The sequence below is a fragment of the Sus scrofa genome, chromosome 16 (assembly GCF_000003025.6).
Source record: "Sus scrofa isolate TJ Tabasco breed Duroc chromosome 16, Sscrofa11.1, whole genome shotgun sequence".
NCBI classification, from domain to species: domain Eukaryota; kingdom Metazoa; phylum Chordata; class Mammalia; order Artiodactyla; family Suidae; genus Sus; species Sus scrofa.
The window spans coordinates 34,084,156-34,107,163 of NC_010458.4; the positions used below are offsets into that span (position 1 = coordinate 34,084,156).

The following is a 23,008-nucleotide window of genomic DNA, read 5'->3' on the forward strand; positions in this document are numbered from 1 at the left end:
AAGTGATGTAGTTATATTTTTTTCAGATTATTTTCCATTAGAGGTTATTACAAGATATTGAATATAGCTTCCCGTGCTACACAATTAAATCCTTGTTGTTTATTTTATGTATGGTAGTTTGTATCTGTTAATCCCTCCCAGATACCTTTCCCCTTTGGAAACCATAAATTGGCTATTCTATATTATGTACTGTACATTTTGTTTAGTCCCACAGCATTCCTGTGTATTTTGGGGTGAATCGTTCATCTGTTTAATGATTGTGTTGTCAGTGGATGTTCCTGTATCTTGGCATTTAGAATATGCCTACTGAGGATTTTTCAGCTTTAAACTCTAAGGATATCAATTTTTTAATAGCTACCAGAAATGCAAATCAAACTAATGCTCAAAGTATGAGGTTTTGGCCTTCAGTTAATTCATGGCAAGGCTACAGTTTCTATAAAATACACAAGTTGGACTGCTTAACAAAATTCCAAGTCTGATCACTCTAGCTTTTTCCTATTACATTTTAAAATCCATCCGTGTATCTTATCCTCATTTCTTCATGAACTCGAACAGATTTGGAAAGGCGCAGCCATTTCTCTTCCCGTGACTGGCAGACACTCATTTTTTCCAACGCCATGCATACAAAAGCTGGATGAAGCATGTTTTCCACTGTAGTTACTCTTTTGTGAAACACTGCTTTTGCCCTTCTTGCCTCTGGAATATACTATCCTCCAAAACAAATGTAAAACCTGCCATTCAAAATAAGAGCTGGTAAACCTCAGGTCTTCATTTCCACTCAAACCAAATTCAGTTCAACTAACAGCCCCATTGCTCTGGGTGAGGCCTGATTTAGTGCCCAGTTCTTGGTGAAACTTCAGATAAGTGGGGAAAAGAAAAACAAAGACTCCACACTTGAATTCAGACTTAAATGTGACCCAAAGCCCAAGCATTAATGTTTTAAGGAATAAATATCTGGAAAAAATTAATACTTGAATCTGGAATGATAAATTTTTTAAATTCATCTTTAACTTAAGAGGTTAGTGAGATTTAGAAATGTAATTATGATCTAATATATCCAAGTTATGATCCTAATATTTTAAAACCCAGACCTTTGTCTAGAATTTCATGAGGGATGTGGAATAGTCAAGATTTGACTGTCCTACTCTTTGACCCCTCGAGGCCTTCAGGCCCCAAGCCACCATTTAGGACCTTGCTGCCCTCATTCTTCCATTGTTTCTAGCTCTCAAGGCTCTTTTGAGTGATGGCAAATGCTTATCAAAAACAAGAAATAGTTCTGTTTTAGATATGAACGATAACAACAAAACAAAATACAGTATCATTGAAAACCAAAGTTGAAAAATAGAAAAATGAAGCCACCTTGTGGACATACATTTTATTAGGTATGCATGAAAATCCCAAGTCATTCTTGAACACAAAAGTACTCAGTAGAACATAATTCAGAGTAAAATACAAAGGATTCACCTGACATAGTAACTCCAATTCCTAACTCTAGTTTGTCATGACAGAAACAACCTCTTGTAGCACTGAATGGCCTTGATCAGCCAGCCCCCTGTCCTGTGGCTGAAGGCAAGGTTGTTTAAAGTACTTCGAGGGCTGTTGAGAAACCTGAATGAGAAGTCACATGTGATGCTTTTAGAAGTGAGCCTGGCTCATAGCAGGGCCTCAATAATGCTGGCCCACCTCCCCATCCTCATCTCTGGAAGGCCAATGGAATGAAACTGTTTAGCATAGGGGATCCTATGCCCAGAAATCAACTCTTCCCCTGGAACCTAATGTCTGACCACTCTCCTCCCTCCATCTGCTCTGATTACTCTGAATTTTTCACGTCCTCAAACATGCCAAACTTGCCACAAACTCACACCTTTTGCTCTGGATTATTCCCCTGCTGGGAATGTTCCTGCCTCTAACATTCCTATGGTTCCTTGCTCCCCCACCTAAGTACCCCTACCCCAACCTTTATTCAGAAAAAGAGATAACAAAACAGGATTAAAACTACCTTTCCACAGATAGTCCTGCTGGCAAGTTGGCACTTGGCTGGTATCTGGGAACTCAGATGTTAAAAGTTCACTGTACTGATATAAAACTTACCCTAAATAATAAGGGAGGCTGACTGTATCTAAACAGCATAAACAATGTGGTTTGTGCTGGACACATGCTTTCCTCTTGGGAATCTGGGACTTTGGTATCTACTAGTCAGAGGGTGCCTACCTGACCAGCCCCAGTGAAAATCTTGGGCACTCGGGACCTAGAGATCTTCCCACGTGTCATCACAACTTGCTATTAGAGGAATTAAGTGCATCCTGTGTGACTTCACTGGGAAAGGACTCTTACAGCCTGACCTAGTTTCCTCTGGACTTCACCCCACATACCTTTTTCCTGTGCTGATTTTGCTCCATATCTCTCACTGTAATAACTCAGCCATGAGTTTGACTGTATGCCGAATTCTATGAGTCCTTGCTAACCAACAAACCTGTGGAGGGCCTGGGAACCCCTACACACAAATGTCCCTCCCCTCAAATGTCCCTTCCTTGAAGACACCTTCCCTCACCACCCTCTCTGCAAGGTCAGCATTCTCTAACACCATCACTCTCTGTCCCCTTAACTGCTTTGCAGAAAAATAGAGCAGATCATCATTTTGTTTATTACACAATTTTATTGTCTTCTCCACTAACCAAAAATTTCATGGGGAACTTAGACATTCATAATTTACTGCCGCTATTACATGCCAGGTACTATGCCAGGCATGGAGGATGCCACAGGAAAAGGACAAAGTCTCTTCCACAAAGAGCTGACATTGATGGGAGGAAGCAAATGACAGATTGTTTATTTGTTTACTACTAGAGAGTGACGGGCACTACAAAGGAGAATAAAGCAGGGTCAAGGGACAGAGAGTGGCACGGTGCTCTCTCTCTGCTGGCGTGGCCAGGGAAGCATCTATAAGAGCAGCACTTCTAGAAGCTGGGGAGCCAGAGGCCAGCCAGGCTTCCCAGAACGGGTAACACACCTGGTACTGTCTCCTGCACTGGATACCTGGAAATCAGAGAAATCTAGAAAGTCTCTATCCCCAATGGTTCTAGTTTAAACAAAGGAAGAAAATTCTTTTGGCAAATGAACCTAAACACTTTGATTTAGAAAAACTTTCATTGATACAGCATCACAACTACTACCTACCACTGAAGAAACATTCTTTTTTCTTCCCTTTTAAAAGAAGCAAATCCTACCAAAACTATTTCTACATCTTTTTTGTTTGTTTAGTATTTTTGGTCGTTTTAGGGCTGCACCCACGGCATACGCAGGGTCACAGGCTAGGGGTCGAATCAGAGCTGTAGCCACTGCCCTACGCCACAGGCACAGCAAGGCCAGATCCAAGCCGTGTCTGTGACCTACACCACAGCTCACAGCAATGCTGGATCCTTAACCTACTGAGCCAGGGATTGAACCTGTGTCCTCATGGATGCTAGTCAGATTAGTTTCTGCTGAGCCACTACAGGAACTCCCTTTCTACATCCTACATGACTGGTTAATGTGTCCCACAGGAGTACCTAGTCACCTCCAGATTTTAGACACACTGACTTTAATGCCAAAACTATTCATATGTTTCTCAAAGAGAAAAGGCTCTCCCAGTCTAGCCCAGAGTGAACCCAACACAAAGTGGTGGCTCGACAGCCCTCTCGAAGTTCGTATGCAGCTTCACCTCAAGAGTATCAAGCAAAGTTTAGAGTCATAAAAACCACAGGATGTTAGAACTGGGAGGGGCTGAGAGATGACCAAGGAAAACACACACATACACACATATACACAAACACACACATATGCACACACATATACACTCACCAATACACATACTTATGCACACATATACACACACACTCCACTCCATGACTCGCTCATGGTTTTGTTACTGACGAAAGTGAGGCTGAGAGAAATTTTGCTTAAATTGGGCAATTTACAAACTTTACACTCTGATCTCCTAACTTCCATCCAGAACTTTCAAGTCAGAGAATGAGTTTATTAATTAGATAAATAAATGAATAAACTCATAAAGCGCTAGTGTCAAATGACCACATCCATCAAAACTGGAAAATTGTGCCCTTCCTGACCTGGATCGAGACTATACAAGGGAAAAGGTAGGAGTAAAGGAAATGGCCCCGGCCCTCAGGTCCTCTCCATTTTTTTTTCTAGACAGAAACACTCTGGCTTCAGGGATGGGGAAGAGGTCTGAGCAAAGTGCCTGAGCAAGCTCCAGGTTCCCAGCAAGCTGTATTTCCTTAATTCTAAGGGAAGACATAGACAAAGTCTAGCGTACACTTTTTCCTCCTCACAATTTAATATTCTGAACATCTTAAATTGACAGGTACATTTAAACATAGTAAAGCTATTATTAAGTTGATAGTGCATCTTATAACTGACAGCACCTCAGAACTGAAAGCCAAGTCCACAATGGGCCTTTGATTCCTTTTCAAAAAAGAAGCCTGAGCATTCACTATTTGATTCCTTGGTCTTCCACACCCTCAGCCAACTCCGGCTCTTCACAGATGTCTTTCTAGATCCTGGTCCCTCCCCTGGATCTACCTCATCCTGCAGTCCTGCATCACACAGCAAAATGCCCAAATCCTCTGCTGAGGTTCCTGGGCAAACACCTAGGTGTCAATACAACTGCTGCACACCCATTCCTGCAGAAGCAAGAAGTGCAACAGCTCTGGAGCTTTCTTCTCACTAATAAGGCAGCCCTTGATCACAGGGATGCACTGAGAGAGCTTGAGTCAGTCCTGGGTAACAGGAAAGCCACAGAGCATGATGGCAGGACAATCAGACCAGGACACGCTCGGCACTCGGCTTTAAGTCCACACCTTCTCTGGTGAGCACTCTGGGCCGCAGTGCTCCTATCTACAACAAGGGTATTAAACACAGCAGTTCCTTTGTGTGTCCAGTACTCCACACGGCAATAAATGTAAACTTTCATAGCTGTGTTTAATGATAATTGACACCTACAATTCATCGCACTAGCCTACAGCCTACTCTCAGATCACTTGGCTGAGAATGAGTTTAATAGGTATTAATACAGTAAGAATAAGCGTGGGGAGAGGGAGAAAGGCAACTGAAAATAGAGGAGGCCCAGAAGGTTGACCAGCTAGATCATACCATCCCTAGGCCACCTGGATAAAGACCGTGAAATAAACTACAAAGAAAACTGACAAGTTCCAAAGGTCTAAACACCACTAATTTCTCACTTAAAATGTAGGGGCTAAATCATGAACTATGCTATAATATAATTAAAAGCAGTAAGAAGCCTATTCCCAGATTTAATTATTTTAGGCAATAAAAGAAACGGATTTTAAAAACTCCAGTGATGTTTAACAATGTAAAGTTTTCCACTTAGATTAGCCTCTGGTGGGCTCCTGGGTATGCCTACACAGTCATTTGGTCGACACTAGGGTGTCTTAGAAATTAAGGTCAAAGGCTGACTGTTCCTTGTTTCCTTGCTGTTTTCCTCACTTTTTTCCTGTCCCTCCCTGTCACCTGCCTGGCCACCACTCTCACCGAAGACCTTCTTTCTTTTTGTATCAACCTCTAGCCAGTATCATGGATGTCCTGCACCATGATGGTACAGAGCCTTTGCCACTTAGAAAATTATATTTAAGATTACCAGGTTAGACTAGCGCAAGCTCTAACCAAGAGAATGTCTTGGTGATAACTGATATTTATTTAAAACCAGTAGGAATATGTCAACTATATATATATTATATATATTATATATTATATAATACATATATAAATAGATATAAACATATATTAAACATATAAATTTAATATATAATGTATATTTTATCATATAATATATATTTTATATAAATATATTTTTATATTATATATAAATATATTTTTATCATATAATATATATTTTATATATATTTTATATAAATACAAGATACTTGTATATCTTATTATTTAACATTCTATATATAAATATACATTAAATAAACAAATTAAATATAAATATACTTATCAAAGATATATTACAAATATATATATAAGATATTCATATATCTTATTATTTAACATTAGAAACAACACAGAAGAAAATCAAATTGGTGGCTCTATGTTAGCAGGATAAATCTGAAAGCATGGAGCACTTACCTGAAGGATTTTATTAGCTGTAATTACTGGAGCCTCATCATTTACTGACTTGACAGTCACAAAAAGAGTTTGGGGCACACTCTGTTTTCCGAGCTCTGAGCTATTTGCAAAGATGGTAAAACTGTCAAGAAGGTCCTCACTATCATCATGAACATAGGAAATCAATCCATTTTCCACCTGTAACCAACAACATCAAAATGACCAAATCACTGAAATGCAATCTTAAAATATGAAAAAAAATGCTATGAAAGAAATCTTGATTTTTTTTTTTTTGCCATTTCTTGGGCTGCTCCAGCAGTATATGGACGTTCCCAGGCTAGGGGTCGAATCATCGGAGCTATAGCCACCGGCCTACACCAGAGCCACAGCAACACAGGATCCGAGCCGTGTCTGCAACCTACACCACAGCTCACGGCAGTGCCGGATCCTTAACCCACTGAGCAAGGCCAGGGATCGAACCTGCAACCTCATGGTTCCTAGTCGGATTCATTAACCACTGAGCCACGACGGGAACTCCAAAATCTTGATTTTTTAATATCACTCTAAAACACAGAAGCACGTGTTCATTTCAGGAAGTTTGATTCTGACAATCAGAGTGCAAATTATGAAGCGGTGCTGCATGCCAGAAATAAGTTTAATGAAGAACAAAGTAATGGAGCAATGTGGAGGAGTAAAGAAAATGCTGGACTGGTTACCAGAAAATTTGAATTCAAAAGGTATTTCTAACATTAAAATGTGTTAAGTGACATGCTCCACCCTTTATTCCAATGGGTTTTAACAACACCCATTAAAATTGAGACTCTACTTGTTTCTTTAGAGAGGTGAATTTTTGAGGTTGTAGATTATTTTGTTGGACAATTCAGAATGTTGGATTTAGGCTCTTAAGTTTCCATGCACTGGATGAATTTCTGCTCTTTGGAGACATATGGATCAGGGCAACTAATTAAGTTTCCTCAAACTAGTCCTTTCTGAACTAAGCTTGCATTTTTCCCTTAACTGTTCTTTGTATGCACGGTTACACTTGCCACCTCCTCTCCTGCTTCAGAATACAATCATTTTTTGGTGCATGTCTTAACAGATGTTACCCATAACTAGCTACTATATACCTCCCGAGGACAAAGTGTAATGATTGTATCCAACTTAGTCTATCAAGCAAGATTTCTCTCAATGTGATAACCACTATGCAAATGTTTATTTTTATCCCTGGTAAATTTCATCTAATTTTCATTCTAAAATGGTCATCCAATGAATCAGTTATTCCTCTTGGATTTGCAATAGCCACAGATTTGATCAGAATGCCTTCCTTGCCTTTAAGGCTCTGAGGGAAAAGTTGACGAGCTTTTCAGGATCAAAATCAGAAAGACCAGGAGAATTTTAAAGCTAGAAGGGAACTTGGCTTCAGTGAATCTGTGACCCAAAAATACAACAGCAGAGTACTTCCAAAGCCCAAGAGAAGTAGTTGAACTTCTAAAAAAGCCTCTGGGGTTGTGTTTGTTTTGATAAAATACAGCCAACATTTTTCACAGTTCAACTTTGCCCAGTCCTGTGGCGCATTTCCTTTGAGCAAAGACTTTTGATCTTTCAGAGGTGTTTCTGACAAGAGTTGAAAAGTTCATGAACAGTCTCAAGAGAAAGTTGTGGCCACTTGTACACAGGTGCATGAGAATTTCTTTGGAGTTCAATGGGAAGAGGAACTCCAGACCATCAGCCTGACCACTTGCTCCTAGAACACACTGCTTCAAGCTATTTGAAAGCAAATGTGGAAGATGGCATTTATCACAGAGCAGGAGAATTTTTAATCTAGTATGCTTTAGGAAGAGAGCATTTAAATAGAAGTCACCTTTTCAGAAGAAATACGTCCTGTCATTTCCTCAATGGAGTAGTACTCCCCCAGAGTACCATTTAAAATGTCAGCCAGTAGGTATTAGTCTAAAGGAAGCAAGAGGGTTTGGTGGGGATTTGTCCATTCCTAGTTCTAACACCAGAAAAACACCTGCTGACCTGAATCTAAAGTATATGACAAACTTGCAGAAAATCTTAAAATATTAAAGAGTGTTTGGTCCTCTCACGAACATGTGCAGGGACTGTCAGGTCCCTTCTCTGCTCGAATCCTCCCTCTCCCATTGCTTCCCATCACACTCTGGGGCAAAGGTAAAGTCAAAAGCCTTCCAAACTGGACCTCCCTAACCTCATCTACTGCCCCCACCTCCCCACCCCATATGAGCAGCTCCAGCCAGACGGAGTTTCTCCTGCTCCCCTCACAGAGCTGTTCGCTTGTTCTTCCCTTGGCCTGAATGAGCTTCCTTCTCCATATCCACTGAGCTCGCCATCCATCACCTACTCCAGGGGTCTGCTCAACACCCTCCCTCCAACCACCACACCATATTTGAAACTGAACTTCAACACACACACACACACACACACACACACACACACACACACACACACACGTCAAGTTCTCAGCACTTCCTATCTCCTTTTCCTGCTTTACTTTCTCCATACCACTAATCTTCATTCAACTACTTTATCTCTACAAATTCACTTCTTTCATTTATTCTCTCTCTCTGCCCCCATCTTTCCCCCACTAGGAAAAAAAGATCCATAAGGACAGGGATTATTGCTGGGTTAGCTCCCTGCTTTATCCCCAGTACTCAGAACTAATATACCAGACACATAATGGACACTCAAAAACTATAGCTGAATGAATGAAGGGCAAAAATGGTCAGGACTCTCCTTCTTTGAGTCACTATAGGCTATAACCACAAGTTGTGAGGTTCTTAGCGAAAATGATCATGTCTCAAAACCTAGAGACCTCGGGAGTCATAAAGCAAGATAAAACAGGAAGGGCTCACCTGAAAGAGTAGGAACACAAACTTGACCGTGAACAAGGATAACATGGGTGCTACAAGAACACACGAACTCAACACAGACTTCAACCAACCATGCTTAAAAAAACACTTCTTACAAAGCACAATCCATAATGAATTGGCCAAGGAGTTCCCGTTGCGGCTCAGCGGTTAACGAATCTGACTAGCATCCAGGAGGACGAAGATTCGGTCCCTGGCCTTGCTCAATGGGTTAAGGATCTGACGTTTCCATGAGCTGTGGTGTAGGTTGCAGATGTGGCTCGGATCCTGCATTGCTTATGGCTCTGGCGTCAGCAGCTGCAGCTCTGATTTGACCCCTAACCTAGGAACCTCCACATGCCCACGAGTGAGGCCCCAAAACAAAACAAAACAAAATAATGAATTGGCCAAGACAGAACCAAAATTTAGTGCTCAGTCTCTCACCCAGAGTCACAAGGTGAACAGATTTAAATTCTACTTACACGAGAGCAAGTGGTGATCTTGGATGGTCTGTCCAGCCTTTGAGAGGAAAACTATGATTAAGAGATGGCATGCTGTGTTAGCTCCGTGAGTGTTATACTTTGAGAGGGAGAGACAGTGTGAAGCTCTTCTAGAATTGAGCAGCCAGGACCATGCAAGGGCTAGAGACCCGCACATATAAGCAAAAGTTGGGAAAACAAGAGTTGGTTAACATAAAGAAGTTAAAATTTAAGGGAATTTGATATTTTTTTTTCTTTCAATATTTAAAGAGGTTTTTTTTTCGTTTGCTTTTGTTTTTTTTGTCTTTTTGCCGTTTCTTGGGCCGCTTCCTATAGCATATGGAGGTTCCCAGGCTAGGGGTCTAATCGGAGCTGTAGCCACCGGCCTATACCAGAGCCACAGCAACGCAGGATCCGAGCCGCGTCTGCAACCTACACCACAGCTCACGGCAACGCCGGATCCTTAACCTGCTGAGCAAGGCCAGGAATTGAACCCACAACCTCATGGTTCCTAGTTGGATTCGTTAACCACTGTGCCACGATGGGAACTCCTAAAGAGCTTTTATCAGAGGGGGAGCAATTTGTTCTGTGAGCTACTAAAGCCAGGACCTAGTTTCTAAATGGCAGCTCAGCATAGAGAACTTTCTATCAATTGAAGTGTTTTTAACCAGAAGGGCCCATCTCTGGAAGTAGTGAGTTCTCCATCACTGAAGATATTTAAGCAATGGCTGGATGACCTCTCTATGAGGTTACAATGGAAGGGCTTCCCTATGTGTTAGGAGATTTGACCAGATACCTTCTAAAGTCCCATCACTCCCACAAGTCCATGAATCTAAATGATCAAGAGCCAAGTTTTCTTCTCTTAACCAACACACTCAAATATATTAACTGAAGTTATTACCTGTTTCCTGGTAAATTTCATTAGCTCTACTCTTGGAAAATGAGAATTTTCAATATAACCGTGTTTTGGTGGTTTGAGTAGAACAAATTCACAGTCAAGTCTCTCGAAATGTTTGCTTGGAATTTTGAAGTGGTCTTCCAGAAGGGCTTTGGAACCACCTTCCTGGACTGTAAAATTTTGTACCTCCAAAGGAATCCACTTAGGAATGATATCCACCAAGATCTCAACTCTACTCACAGCTTGGAAGCCATTCACCACATCCAGTAAAAAACGGTCCAGCTGTTGGTCAGGAGCTGTCTGTACATAATGGATATAACCATCATTAATGTCCTGTTGTGTAAAAGTCAAAGGGGACTTTTCATTTGCACCTAAGCTACCTTCTTCTGACAAAGATCTTCGGAGGTATCCATGCTTTGGCAGAGCTTTAACGATGAATGTTGCCTCTGAAGGAAAGTTACCTTCGTGTACAGCCTTGAGTTCATATTCACAACACAAAGACACAAAAAGAAAAAAACGCATTAATATATGCAAGAGTTAAGACCCTTGATGAACCAAATTTTTTTCTATTAGTGTCTACAAATGGCTTAGGTCAAAATCCAGGTTGATAACACAGTTTAAGCTGGTCTTGTCCTGGTGACCATGCCAATATTTTAGCCCTGGTTGAAAAGAAAAATAAGCATTTGAATAGCTAATCGTGTATTAACAAGGCATTGTTCACAGTGGCAAGAAACCCAGGACTCAGGAAGTTGAGCTGAAAGAAAGAAAATGGTATAAAGAGAAGGAATAAAAGATGGTGGAATAAGTAACAGCTGAATGACTAAAACTGAAAGACTTTAGAAGAAAGTTTATTTTTAAACTAGTTCAGCATTTTCAATACACATTTTTTAAATCTGCAAAATCCATCTCAAAGCTGTCACTGTTACTGATTTATAGTCACTGAACTATATACGCCCCCTTGTGGTGAAACTTAAATACTAAGATCCTGTAAAAGAACTGAGAAAATCTGGTGGGTCGCATATTCTTAGTCAAAACTCATTATGCAGTCAACTGTTTCTTATTTGAGTTGATTTCTACTTGATGTCTTCGACTGCATTTAGCAAGCAAGCAAACTTGTTTGCAGTTTTGAGGGTGGGTTCAGAATAGCCTGCATTTGTGGCCAGTTGTCATAAATCACAGTTTACCCATCCTGTACAGTATTACTCACTCTCCTAACTCTGTTCAGCAGGGCTGGGCTGCTGGGAGCTTCCATGTAGGAGCCTCAGGAAACCAGGCAGCTGCTGGTGTGAAGTCTCGCCCTTGGCATTCCACTGGTCCAAACCAATGCTAATCCATCGATTTCAAGAAAACTAAAGAGCCAAGGAAATAAACTAATATCCTCTCCTATGCTGTTTTAGGAATCCTTTTTGTACTTGTTAAGTTACTCTACATTTTTATACCCTGCTTCATCATATTACTAATGTAACTCATATCAAATGAAGTATCGGCAGTGAAAAATGATAATAGTAACAACCTCTTCATTTACAATATATACATTTCCTCCTACTTCCCAGGTCATCCTATACTAAACATACATGCATACTCATGTGAACATGCGCACACAGCTTGAAAATGAGGCTTAGGATTATTTATATTCCATTTCCAACTATAGAACATTTAGCAGAATCAAAATAATGAAATCATGCCATTTTCTTCTCAATGGCATCTACACTTTTTAAAAGTCATTCCAAATACCAGGAGAGAAGTCAGTAGGACAAAAAAAAAAAAAATAGCTTTTCAGAGGCAAACAAATAGATGGCTTGTCCCTGTGGTTATAAGAGAATGAGAATGCTTGGTGCTGGGTCGACTACCTACCTGGAGCCTTCCTCTGCTCAGTTTTACAGGTTTTCCTTCTTCAACTACAAGGGTCTTGCTGTGCAGAATTTGGGCATGATGTTTGTGGCTTTCCGAGTCTACTCGCACATAGACACCCAGTTCTAACTCTACATCTTTCACTTTCACTGTCAGGTTGAACACATCAAAGCTGCTTCTGCCACCATGCCTGTAAGTCACATGTCCTTGCTTCAGATCATGCAGGGAGAACCGGCCTTGCCCTGAGCTGTTGACCAACACTATGCCATGCTTTGGGGGCTGCAGGATGTGGAATTCGATCTCGTGGTCTGTTCTGACATCTTGGTTTGTGGTGACGCTGAGGTTGGCCGTTGTAAGGCTGCTCTCCTCTCCTCTCTGTACCAGCAGCCCTGTGTTGTTGACTACACGGACATAGGGCTCTGACACACTTATCTCTAGGAGGGACGATGTGTAATGGACACCATCTGTCACAAACAGCACAAAGCGGGCTGAGTCTGCACCCCAATGCCTGAAGAGCACGCGTCCTTCCCGTAGGTCATTTTGCCTGAACTGGTAGAGTTTCTGGGTGGGGTCACTGGCTCGCACCAAGTCTCCATTAGGGATGCCCCGCCGGGTATAGAGCAGCTGCCCATCATCAAAATCTGAGTCGGGGTCATGGTAACAGAGATCTGCTAGGGTCAACAAGCGCTGGCCATTCCGCACAACATCAAAGACCTTATCTACCACACGCACTGGTTTCTCATCGTTCTTCAAGCCCACAGAAACAGTGACTTTCATTTCTGCAGACAGACGCTCTGTGCCACCATCCCCCACCACTCCCTCTGGGCCTGGTCCTGTGGTGGAGGCCACGAGAAGGAATTCATCATACTCGGTCTCAGAGTCATCATGTACATACATCAGCCACTCACCCAAGATGTCCTGGTCGGTGAACGTAGTGATGTTGTCATGAACTCCTGGAGAATCTGAAGAGTGAATCAATTTCAGCTTCCCGTGTTGAGGACTCTTGGTGACTTTATATTGGAAAGTCTGACTGTCCAAAGTTTGAGCAAATAATTCTGATTTTGTGATGACTTTCCCTTCTCCTTCTTTAACAAACAACCCTCTGTTCGTTAAAATAATGTGTTTCTTCTCTGCTTTAAATCTTATTCTGAAAGTATAATCTTTTGATTCTATATGCTTTGCAACCATCAAGAACTTAAAAGTATCTTGTGAATGTTCCCTGGGCCTCTCCTGTGGTTCATAGCTTATCTTAGAGTCTGTAATGTTTTGTTGGCTGAAGACTGAGTTTGCTTTTAGAACGTGTGTGCCAAGTAGCAATTTTCCTTTCTTAGGTGTGGTGAGTAACTTAAATTGCAGTTCCCTCTCAGCTACTTCCATACCCTCTGTCACAGCCTGCAAATGATCAGAATTCAGAATGTGCCTGTTTATTTTACTGATCTCAAGGGGTACATTTTTCAGAAGGGTAAACCTCAGCCATTGTACCGTAACAGGAAATGTCAGCTCTTCACTGCTTTTTCCTTCTATGTTAACTCGAAATTTAAAGTGATCCGTAACATTTTCTAGCTGCAAATCCTTGAATGTGCTGCAGTACCGGACCCGACCCCGATCAACGGAACGCTGAGAGAAGGTGCTGATTTGTTTCCACTCGCCACTTGACCCCTGCCGCTGAATCTGGCCAAACTGAGGTGGATGAGTGATAAGATAGCGGGTCTCTACCTCAGGGCGTTCACCATTAACCTCCACCGACAAGTGGCCCTGCGTAATCAGAGCTGTGCCACCCTGCTCTACAGCCACACCAGTACTATTGGCTATTTCAAAGTCCCAAGGGACCGCCATGACCCGTAACACCACTGTATTGCTAACCACCTCTCCATCAGTTGCTCTCAGAAGGATCCGGGAGTGCTGATGGCCCCTATGCACATAGAAAATATTGCCATCTCTTAAATCCCCATATGTAAAACCAGCAGTGGGCCTCCCAGGATCATTGGTGTTTTCTAAAAACCCAGCATCTGAATTGAAGTTGCCAAGAACTGAGAAGCTAAGACTCAAGGAATCTGTGTCTGGGTCTGACACATGTATGATACTTGGAGTCAGTTGCTTCTTAGAGTTCTCAAACACGAGAAGCAGGCTTCCCTCAGGGAGCTTAAGGTTTGGGGGATCATTTACTGGAATGACGATAATGTTAAACACATATGAAACTTGTCCTTGCTGGTATAGTGGCATTTCCTCCTTGCTGCTGAAAAAGACTGAAAATGTGAAATAATCCATAGGTTCTTCCGAACCATTATGGACATACCAAACTTTTCCTTGCTCCAGATCTAACAGAGAAAAGGCCTTCTCTGTGTCTTGCTCAGGAGAAACATCTAACTGAAGGAACCCATGAACAGGTATTTCCTGTATTTTAAATAGTATCTGAGACTGACGGATACCCAGATCCTCCAGGTCCACATCCACATTCATGTGCCTTTGTTCAAGTAAGGCTCGTCCACCTTCTTGAACCTCCAAGTTATTGAGAACCAAGAAATATCTACTTCCATCTTGCAGGATAGGCTGGCCTGCCTCAGGGACAGCAGTGGAAAGGGGAATCTCTGCCCGAAGCAGGTTTTCCCTTATTGTTACAGAAGGATTTTCATTATCACTGCTCTTCATTTTACACCCAGCAGCTATATCTTTAGAAAGAAGGGCATCCTTTAATGCTCTCTTTTTTGAGTTGGCTTCCAAGCCTCTTATGCACCCTTTGAAAGAGAGTCCCCGAGCAGATTTTCTAGGCACAAAGGCAAGTTGTAACCTCTTAACTTCTTCTCCCTTGTGGTTGCCAAGACCTCCCACAAAGAGAGGGCCTTCAGACACAAACGGTTGGCTTTGCAAAGGCAGCAATGTCCTTACTCCTTGTTCATCCACCATCAGGTCCAAATACCTTTCGGTGAACTTGAACTGAATTACGTGCCACTGGTTGTCACTAACTAAACTAAAAGAAGAGAGCTCAGTATTGTTCTTATTCCTTCCTACATGGGCCTTCAATAAGCCTTTTGCTATTTCCAAAGCAATAAAATCTCCTTCTTGACCTGACTGAAATAAAAGCAAGGCTTGTTGAGTTTCAGTCTGCAAAGCGAATTCCAACAGTCCGTGCCCTGGCATCTTCCATTCTGGGAAGGCGACATAGGATCTGGAGCTAAAGAAGTTGATGGCTTCATCTTCTCCTGCAAAAAATTCATCACTGCATCCGAGTGACACCTCATAAACTTTCTTAAAACCAGGATAAGATCTAAGGGATGTAAGGATCTCCCTCTGGTTAAATACCACATCCTCCATACATCCACGGAAATTGGGGAGCTCTCCATCTAGGTAAGGAACATCAAGTCCACCGTGGCCTGCTATGTAGATTCCATGCTGAAAGTGTAAACTGTGCCTCCCACCCGTGATCTGGCCAGTCATCTCATAATGTTTGTCAATAACCAGAGAGATACTATCCTTCACACAGAACAGTTCCACGAAATGCCACACCAAGTCATCCATACGAAGTCTTTGCTCAGAAAGGAGCACTTGTTCACCTGCCCCCAAATTCACTCTCACCTGAAAGAGAAAGAATCAAAATGAATCAATCTCATCTCATAGCATTTCACTGAGAAAACAAGGCCATTCACAAAGAGAAAGAGAGAAACTTGGATGCAAAAATTCTTTCCACATTTGTGGACTACATATTAAGGTTAAAAAATTTCACAGTTGGGTTTGCACAAAGAAGCGTTAAATGGATAAATAAGGAATTGTAAACATTTCTATGGGGGCAGAGAGTAATAAGGGAAAGGGTCAGGAATGGGTGTGAGACTTGTCTGTGTATGCCTTTCTATGTAGCTTTGACTTTGGAATCCAAAAAATGTATCATTTTTTAAAAAATGAATAAAAAGAAAAAGTACTTTTGATAGAGGCATCACCTATCAAAAAAAAATCCTTAAAAAAATATCACAGTTGGAATATTTAAGACATGCTGGTAAAATTGGAGCTCTCAACCTTTCTCTCTGGCACCTGATTTTATTCTAGTGAAATCACAGTAATCAAATGGATAGCTATTTTGTTCTCCTCTCACTCACTGTTTTCCCCTCCAGTGATTGAATGCTTTATACGTTTTAAAAGATTTTTAAACACCTTACCCTTAAGTTTCCTGCCAGAAGTTCTATTATAAAGTAGTCACTTTTCCCAGCTGCAAGAAAAAGTAATCCCTGGGGTTTGCTGGTTTGAAATGTTAACTGAAGTGATAACTCCGAGGAAACCTCTGTGATGCTGAGCTCCACATAGCTTTCACCATAAAAAGATGCTGGGGAGTGAGAAGAAGTATAAGTTAGTAAATTTATCACACAATGACTACTCAGCTTCTATGGTCATCTTCCTTCAGGGACTGACCCTGCTGAAGACAGCTGCCTTGCCCAGGCCACATCTGCTTCCTGGGGTTGCCCACAGACGTGACGTGGAGGTATAAAGGCTCAATGTTCTCTTGCCCCAACTCAGGACACCTCTGATGGGTCAGTCCCTCTTCAGAACTCTCAAGAGGGGTAGCCAAGGCTTCCACTGAAACTGAAATGCAAATCTACCTCTTTACCTACCCAAGATTGCTTCCCTCCCTTCCACAGGGTTATTCCCAAGTTGCTAGTGGAGAACTGGTGTGAGATAGCTCTAAACTATCAAGCTATGCAGAATATAGGGCATAGGTAACTATGAGGACAATGGAAGTGGGTAGCCATTTCTGAGTTTGAATGTAGCTTTGGAAAAGATAAGGAAAAGCTAGGAGATAACAGTGTCAAATACAAGCTAAGTGTGAAAGCCAAAGGGCTTCCCCTGTAGCATGTGGCCTTTCTCATCTCCTACAGCAGGTGGGCAGAGGAAGTTGAAACTCCTGCTCAGGAATATATTGTCAGAGCAGTCAGCTCCAAATAAAGTTCCAACCATGTCAGGCTGGCTCTGACAAGCTGAAGGCCTTGTTTGGTAAAGAATGGAAACTTGACCTATGGAATGGATTAGTGCACTCAAATAAGCTGGGTCCCTAAGTTTCCCCCCGTCCCACCTCCCGCCAGAACCCTCTGAGACCAAAGAAGTGACCTATCCTCTTGTTAAGGCTGGCATTCCACTTGCTTAAAGAGGACACAGAAACCTCTCCCCCACAAAGTGACATGCAACCCCTGAAGATACACCCCCATCTCTCTTCACTGCTAGACCAAAAGCAAAGCCTAAGTCACAACACAACCTGTGTGGGGACACCTCAGACTCAGTATGGGAGGGAAATGACTAGACCCTATAGGAGCTGAAGGACCTACCCAGAATGTGGTGCCAGCAGCTGGGAGAAAGCACATGGAGCTGAGTGTACCTGATCAAGAGGGCAGCATAAAGCTAAACAAGAGGGAATTTATCACAGATTTGGGAGCACTCTCCAGGGATACGGGATATAACATGCTGACAGAGACTGCTCAGAACTGTGTGAACTCACTGCTAAGGAGGATCCCAGAAGCACAGAAAGTGCAATGACCCACTCAAAACGAGACAGACATGACAGATTTGCCATGATGGATGGATGGTGGAGGCAGAGAGTCAAGGGACGGAAGTGGTACACTCAGGATCGAGCCTGACTAGGACCAGGAGGCACTAGCAAGTTACATGAGAGAGTGGCCAGAACTCCATGTCATCACCATTCTTGTGCCAGCACCTTTACCTCATCTCACGCTTCTGGCTGCATGGAGAAATCCCTGACTGCCAGCTGATGGAAGGACAGAATACCTCAGCTTAGTTCATGGTTGAGTCAGCTTCATCATTTGCGTGCAAGCTCAAATGGTCTCCAAATGCACTGTCGCTCTTCTTAGGTGTGGCCATGAAAAATACTAGTGAAGGAAAATTCCCCAGAAGGTAGAACATTGGGTGATACACCTCATCATCCACTTTATATGTAGAGAAAAGTGACTTGAGGTTAGAATAAAGACTGATAGGTAGTGTCAATGGCCCAGCCAGATGGTCGGGAGCCTGGAACAAGAAAGACTGAAAAAGAAGGACCAGAAGGTCTGGGGTAGATGCAAGACTGTTGGCATGAAGTGGGGAAATCTTTATATCACATGTTAATGCCCACCAGGAATCATCTACCACACAAGAGGCACTACAACCAGGCAGACCAAAAGACTCAGCTAGTTTGCCATCAGTGAGCCTCTGTCACCTGCCACCCTGATGTTGGCACAATGGGTGTGAGATGAAGTAGCCATGGGATGAAGGGGAGTCTGTACATGCACCCAATAGCTTAGGTTAACCCTCTACCAAGACTTTCTTAGCTATGCTGCTACTGAACGCCCAACAAGCCTCTCACAGAGTCCAATGTCGAATTCCCAATAGGTTACCCCATCCCTTGAATAGGATTGGAAAGTTGATATCAATGAAACCCTTCTGCCTTAGAATATCCAGTGATTCACTTTCACAAAACAGACAGGTATTCTGGGTATATATTTGCCTTTCTTGCTCAAAGGGCAGCCCTAGCACCACTATCTGAGAGCTTATGGAATGTTTAATCCACTAACACGGGATCCCAAATATCATCACACCAATCCAAGGCACACCCTTTACTCCAAAGGAGGTATGGTGATGGGCTAGGCCATGGGGACCAACTGGTCCTATCCACACTATACCGATGATGCAGCAGGCCAGAGAGAGTGCTGGATCAGCCTGATGAAGGTACAGCTGAATCATTAGCTCAAAAGAAATACTCCGTCAAGGGGGTTCCAGCCTCCAGGACACAATCTACACTTTATGTGAAAGATCTTTACACGTTTTTTTTTTTTTTGCTTTTTAGGCATTTGGAAGAAAGTTCCCAGGCTAGGGGTCAAATTGTAGCTAACATATGCCAGGCTACGTCACAGCCACAGCAGCTCGGGATCCAAGCTGCATCTACAACCTACACCACAGTTCACAGCAACCCAGGATCCTTAACCAAATGAGCGAGGCCAGAGATTGAACCTGAGTCCTCATGGTTACTAGTTGGGTTCGTTACCGCTGAGCCACAATGGGAACTCTTTACATGGTCTTTATTTATTTATTTATTTATTTTGCTTTTTAGGTCCACACTTGTGGCATATGAAGGTTCCCAGGCTAGGGGTCTAATCGGAGCTACAGCTGCCAGCCTACCCCACAGCCATAGCAACGCCAAATCCAAGCCGCATCTGCAACCTACACCACACCTCACAGCAACGCCGGATCCTTAACTCACTAAGCAAGGCCAGGGATCAAATCCGCAACCTCATAGTTCCTAGTCGGATTTGTTTCCTCTGTGCCACGATGGGAACTCCTAAATGGTCCTTAAAGATCTTTACCTACTTCCTGCTGTGTCTCCAGGAAGTATAATCTGTGGGTCTGAGAACAAGGGATAGATGAGGAGTGGCCCTGCTTACGTCACTCTCATGACCCACTTGAGGAATTTGTATTCCCATTCTCATCAGTCACAAATCCATAGTTTGAAACCTCCTGGTTTCCAAGGGGAATGCTTCCACCAGGGGAAACAGCAAGCTTCTCTATATGGTAGTTATAGCTGCTGCCTGGACATTTCAGTTTCTTCACATTAAGGAACCAGCCGGCAAGACGAGTCATCCCTATTTTGGTGGGCAATTGAGCCTGCATCATTAGGAGGAGGTAGACCTCTTGTTACCCAACGGGTTCACAGAAAAATAGGCTGGGTGCCCATCTGGTTCCCTTGGATGCCTCTTGGTATCTCTTTGGCAGTTAATAAATAAATGCAGTCCCCCTGTCCTGAGAAGAGTGCATTGACAAGAGCTCAGACCCTCTTGGGAATGAAGGTCCAAATCACACCATCAGGTGGCCACTGAGACCAGCAGAGATGCCCGCTGAGCATAAAGGGATCATTGGACAAGGAAGAACATGAAGACTGTCACTCGGACACTGTTCCCATAGTTTACATGAAGAAGCAGATCCTGATGATGCAAAGGGTGAGCCTTGAGGAATCCGTGATGTACCCACTACAACCCGAGAACAAAGGACTTTCTTTCTACTCAGGCTGCTATGAATGCTGCTGGCAGATAGCCCCCAGCATCTTCAGGACTCCCCACAAACTCAGCTATTTCCATTGAGACTACGCTGCAGGTTGACTCCTCTTCCCAATCAAGTTCATTTCTCTTCTATTCTCTTCCGTTCCTCCAATCTTGCTCCCAAGGACATTCCCTAATAAAGCTCCTGCCTGTTGACCTCCACATTAGATTCTGCCTCCTGAGGACCACAACCTGCACTGCCCATTTCTCCTCTGTTCCTATAACACTACATGCTCCTTTATCCTAGTGTTCGCCATGACGTGTTAAAATTACTTGTTTACTCATCTATCTCCTGCACTAGTTCATGAGTTTCCTATGAGCAGAGACCGTATCTTTTTTACCTTTCCCTCTCCAATACCTAGCACAGCACCTGGTACACAGGAGGTAAAACAGATTCTGTTGGTGCCCCATTTAGATTCTTTTTAACAGGTTGGTGTACCCAGCCTCCCCTGATTAACTGTGTTACCCAAGAATTTCAGTGAAATTATACCCCATATCCCAGAGGGCAACCTTTAGTCAATGAATTTTTGTTGTTGTTGTTTATTTGTTTGTTTTTAGGGCTGCATCCATGGCATATGGAAGTTCCCAGGCTAGGGGTTGAATTGGAGTTACAGCTGCCAGCCTACGCCACAGCCAAAGCAATGCGGGATCTGAGCTGCATCTGCAACCTACACCACAGCTCAAGGGGCAACGCCGGATCCTTAACCCACAGAGCGAGGCCAGGGATCGAACCGGCATCCTCATGGATCCTAGCTGGGTTCATTAACCGCTGAACCATGAAGGCAACTCCTAGTCAATGACTGATTGAAAAAGGTGTATAAAATGTGCAGAACTCTGTGCTGCCATTCATATTCTGGAGCCCTCTCTAGGATCAGGTTGAGATGAGACCATATCTTTGCTTGGTTTCTTCTCCTGCCCTAACCTGCTTCCCTCACCTTACAGTTCTCCTCTGGTAGCACTCACTCAAATATTCACCTGCACATGAATCCCTCCTCCTTAAACCTCTCTCTCTAGGGAATCCAATCTAAGATAGCTGGGAGGCAAGCAAGTATTTATTGAACCAAACTGAACTAACCTAGTAAACCCTCATTTTACAGTTGAGTAAACTCAAGCCTAAAGAGGCTTATGGATTTATGCAAAGCCAACAGTTAATTAGAAACAGTTAAGACAAAAAAATAAGCACTCCCAAAACACCAAGCCGGTGTTTTTACTAAGATATGAAGTTGATATAGATGAATATGATCTCTTATAGACTTTCTCAGATACGCATAAGCACCCTTTTTTCGCCTTAAAAACAGCCATAATAATTAAATTCAATGCAGGGACATGGTCATAAAGTTGAAAGAAGCAATTACAAACCCACTAGCTATCCTAGTTTATCATCCTGGCCTTCTCATTCATGAATCCCTCCACTCCAATTTTTGACAGACTTAGAGACTGTATTGTTAAGTTTTCAAAACCAGGAAATGTTTTCTAAATCATAAAATCTCCTGCTGAGAATGACTAAGTAAGCTTAATAAACAACACCCCTATATTTTCCCACGTTTCACCTCTGGCACTAAATCAATTCCAATCTCAGCTGGTGGCTAGAAATTTCCATTGCCTCAAAGGAAAAACAAGAAAGCAGTTTTAAAACTTCCGGTTTAACAGCCTGAAGCCAGTGTCCTCATATACCTTCAAATTGACCCCAACTTTGGGGGCCCCTAGTTAAGTGCCTCAAAACAACAATAAAGAGCAAACAGAAGTACAAGTAAAACTGGTTCTGAGAAAAAGAAAGGTGATCTTGATCTTCAGTGAAGGAAAAGGTGTGTTTTGGTTTTATATGCATTAGCAAATCAATTGAACAAAAATCAGAGCAACTTCCCAGTTTTATGTGCTTAAATAAAAGGTGAAATGTTTGAATAGAAGCCAAAGTTTGGTAGTGAGGTGGGTAAAATACTTCTCATGAAAGGTAAGAATTTATATTTCTCTGTAATTTCTCCTAGGAGGGTGATTATATGATTCATTTTATCTACCTTAGGATTGGTTCCCACTCCTTCTTTCAAACTATTATCTTTCTGGTTTTTTAATTTGATTTTGGTTTTGCATTTGAGTTTGGGAGGGGGGCACCTACTATGTGCCAGGTACTACCAACCGTTGGATTGGGGAATTAATAAGATAAAGGGGCTTGCAATCTATCAGAGGAGAAAGCTGCTCAGAAAGAAGAATGTATCTGAGTGGTAGTAGAAAGTTGGTACAACAGAAGTATGGTTTGGGCCCAGTGAGGGTATGAGGGAAGAAGCAATCTAACAATTAAGCATCTCTTTCTCTGGCAGGTTTAAGTGTCCCATCCTACGTGCATATTCTGTCCACAAATATACTTTTTGTTTGGTCCTGGGGATTCAGTGGTGACTGAGATAGACTGTTAATCAAACAACTACCTTGCCTGATTAATAACTGGGAACTACAGACCACAATAGAAGCACTGGGCCTTGTCAAGGAGGGTGGATGTGGGAAGGGTGTTTCAGGCAAGGCACTGGCTTCTAGGAAGAGCTGGTGAGGGGTAAGGGAGAAGAGGCGTGAATAAAAGGTGGGAAGAGATAGAAGAGAGGAGACTGCAAGGGGCCAAAAGTCCAGTCTGCCTGAGTACAGTTTAAGGAGAGGGCAGGCAGGGTAGAAGCTGCAGAGGCAGGAGGGGTCAGGGGGCAAGTTGCGTATCTATATGTTGTGTTATATATATGACAAGAAATT

General features: G+C 42.6%; 1 protein-coding gene across 17 annotated transcripts in view; it reads right to left on the minus strand.

Moving 5' to 3' along the window:
- Positions 1–23,008, minus strand: part of LOC100737060 (chondroitin sulfate proteoglycan 4-like) — a 142,190-nt gene that overhangs the window by 112,666 nt on the left and 6,516 nt on the right. For 16 of the 17 annotated variants that reach the window (XR_002339748.1, XR_002339749.1, XR_002339751.1 and 13 more), the window contains exons 2-5: positions 16,364–16,527; positions 12,219–15,788; positions 10,368–10,838; positions 6,142–6,318 (exon numbers count right to left, since the gene is read on the minus strand). Coding sequence is in view for 2 of the 17 variants with exons in the window: in XM_013984766.2 (XP_013840220.1) it covers positions 6,142–6,318; positions 10,368–10,838; positions 12,219–15,788; positions 16,364–16,527 (4,382 nt within the window). In the remaining 15 variants the exon portion in view is untranslated. The remainder of the gene's footprint in view (positions 1–6,141; positions 6,319–10,367; positions 10,839–12,218; positions 15,789–16,363; positions 16,528–23,008) is intronic. The other variant, XM_021076957.1, reaches the window with a different exon arrangement.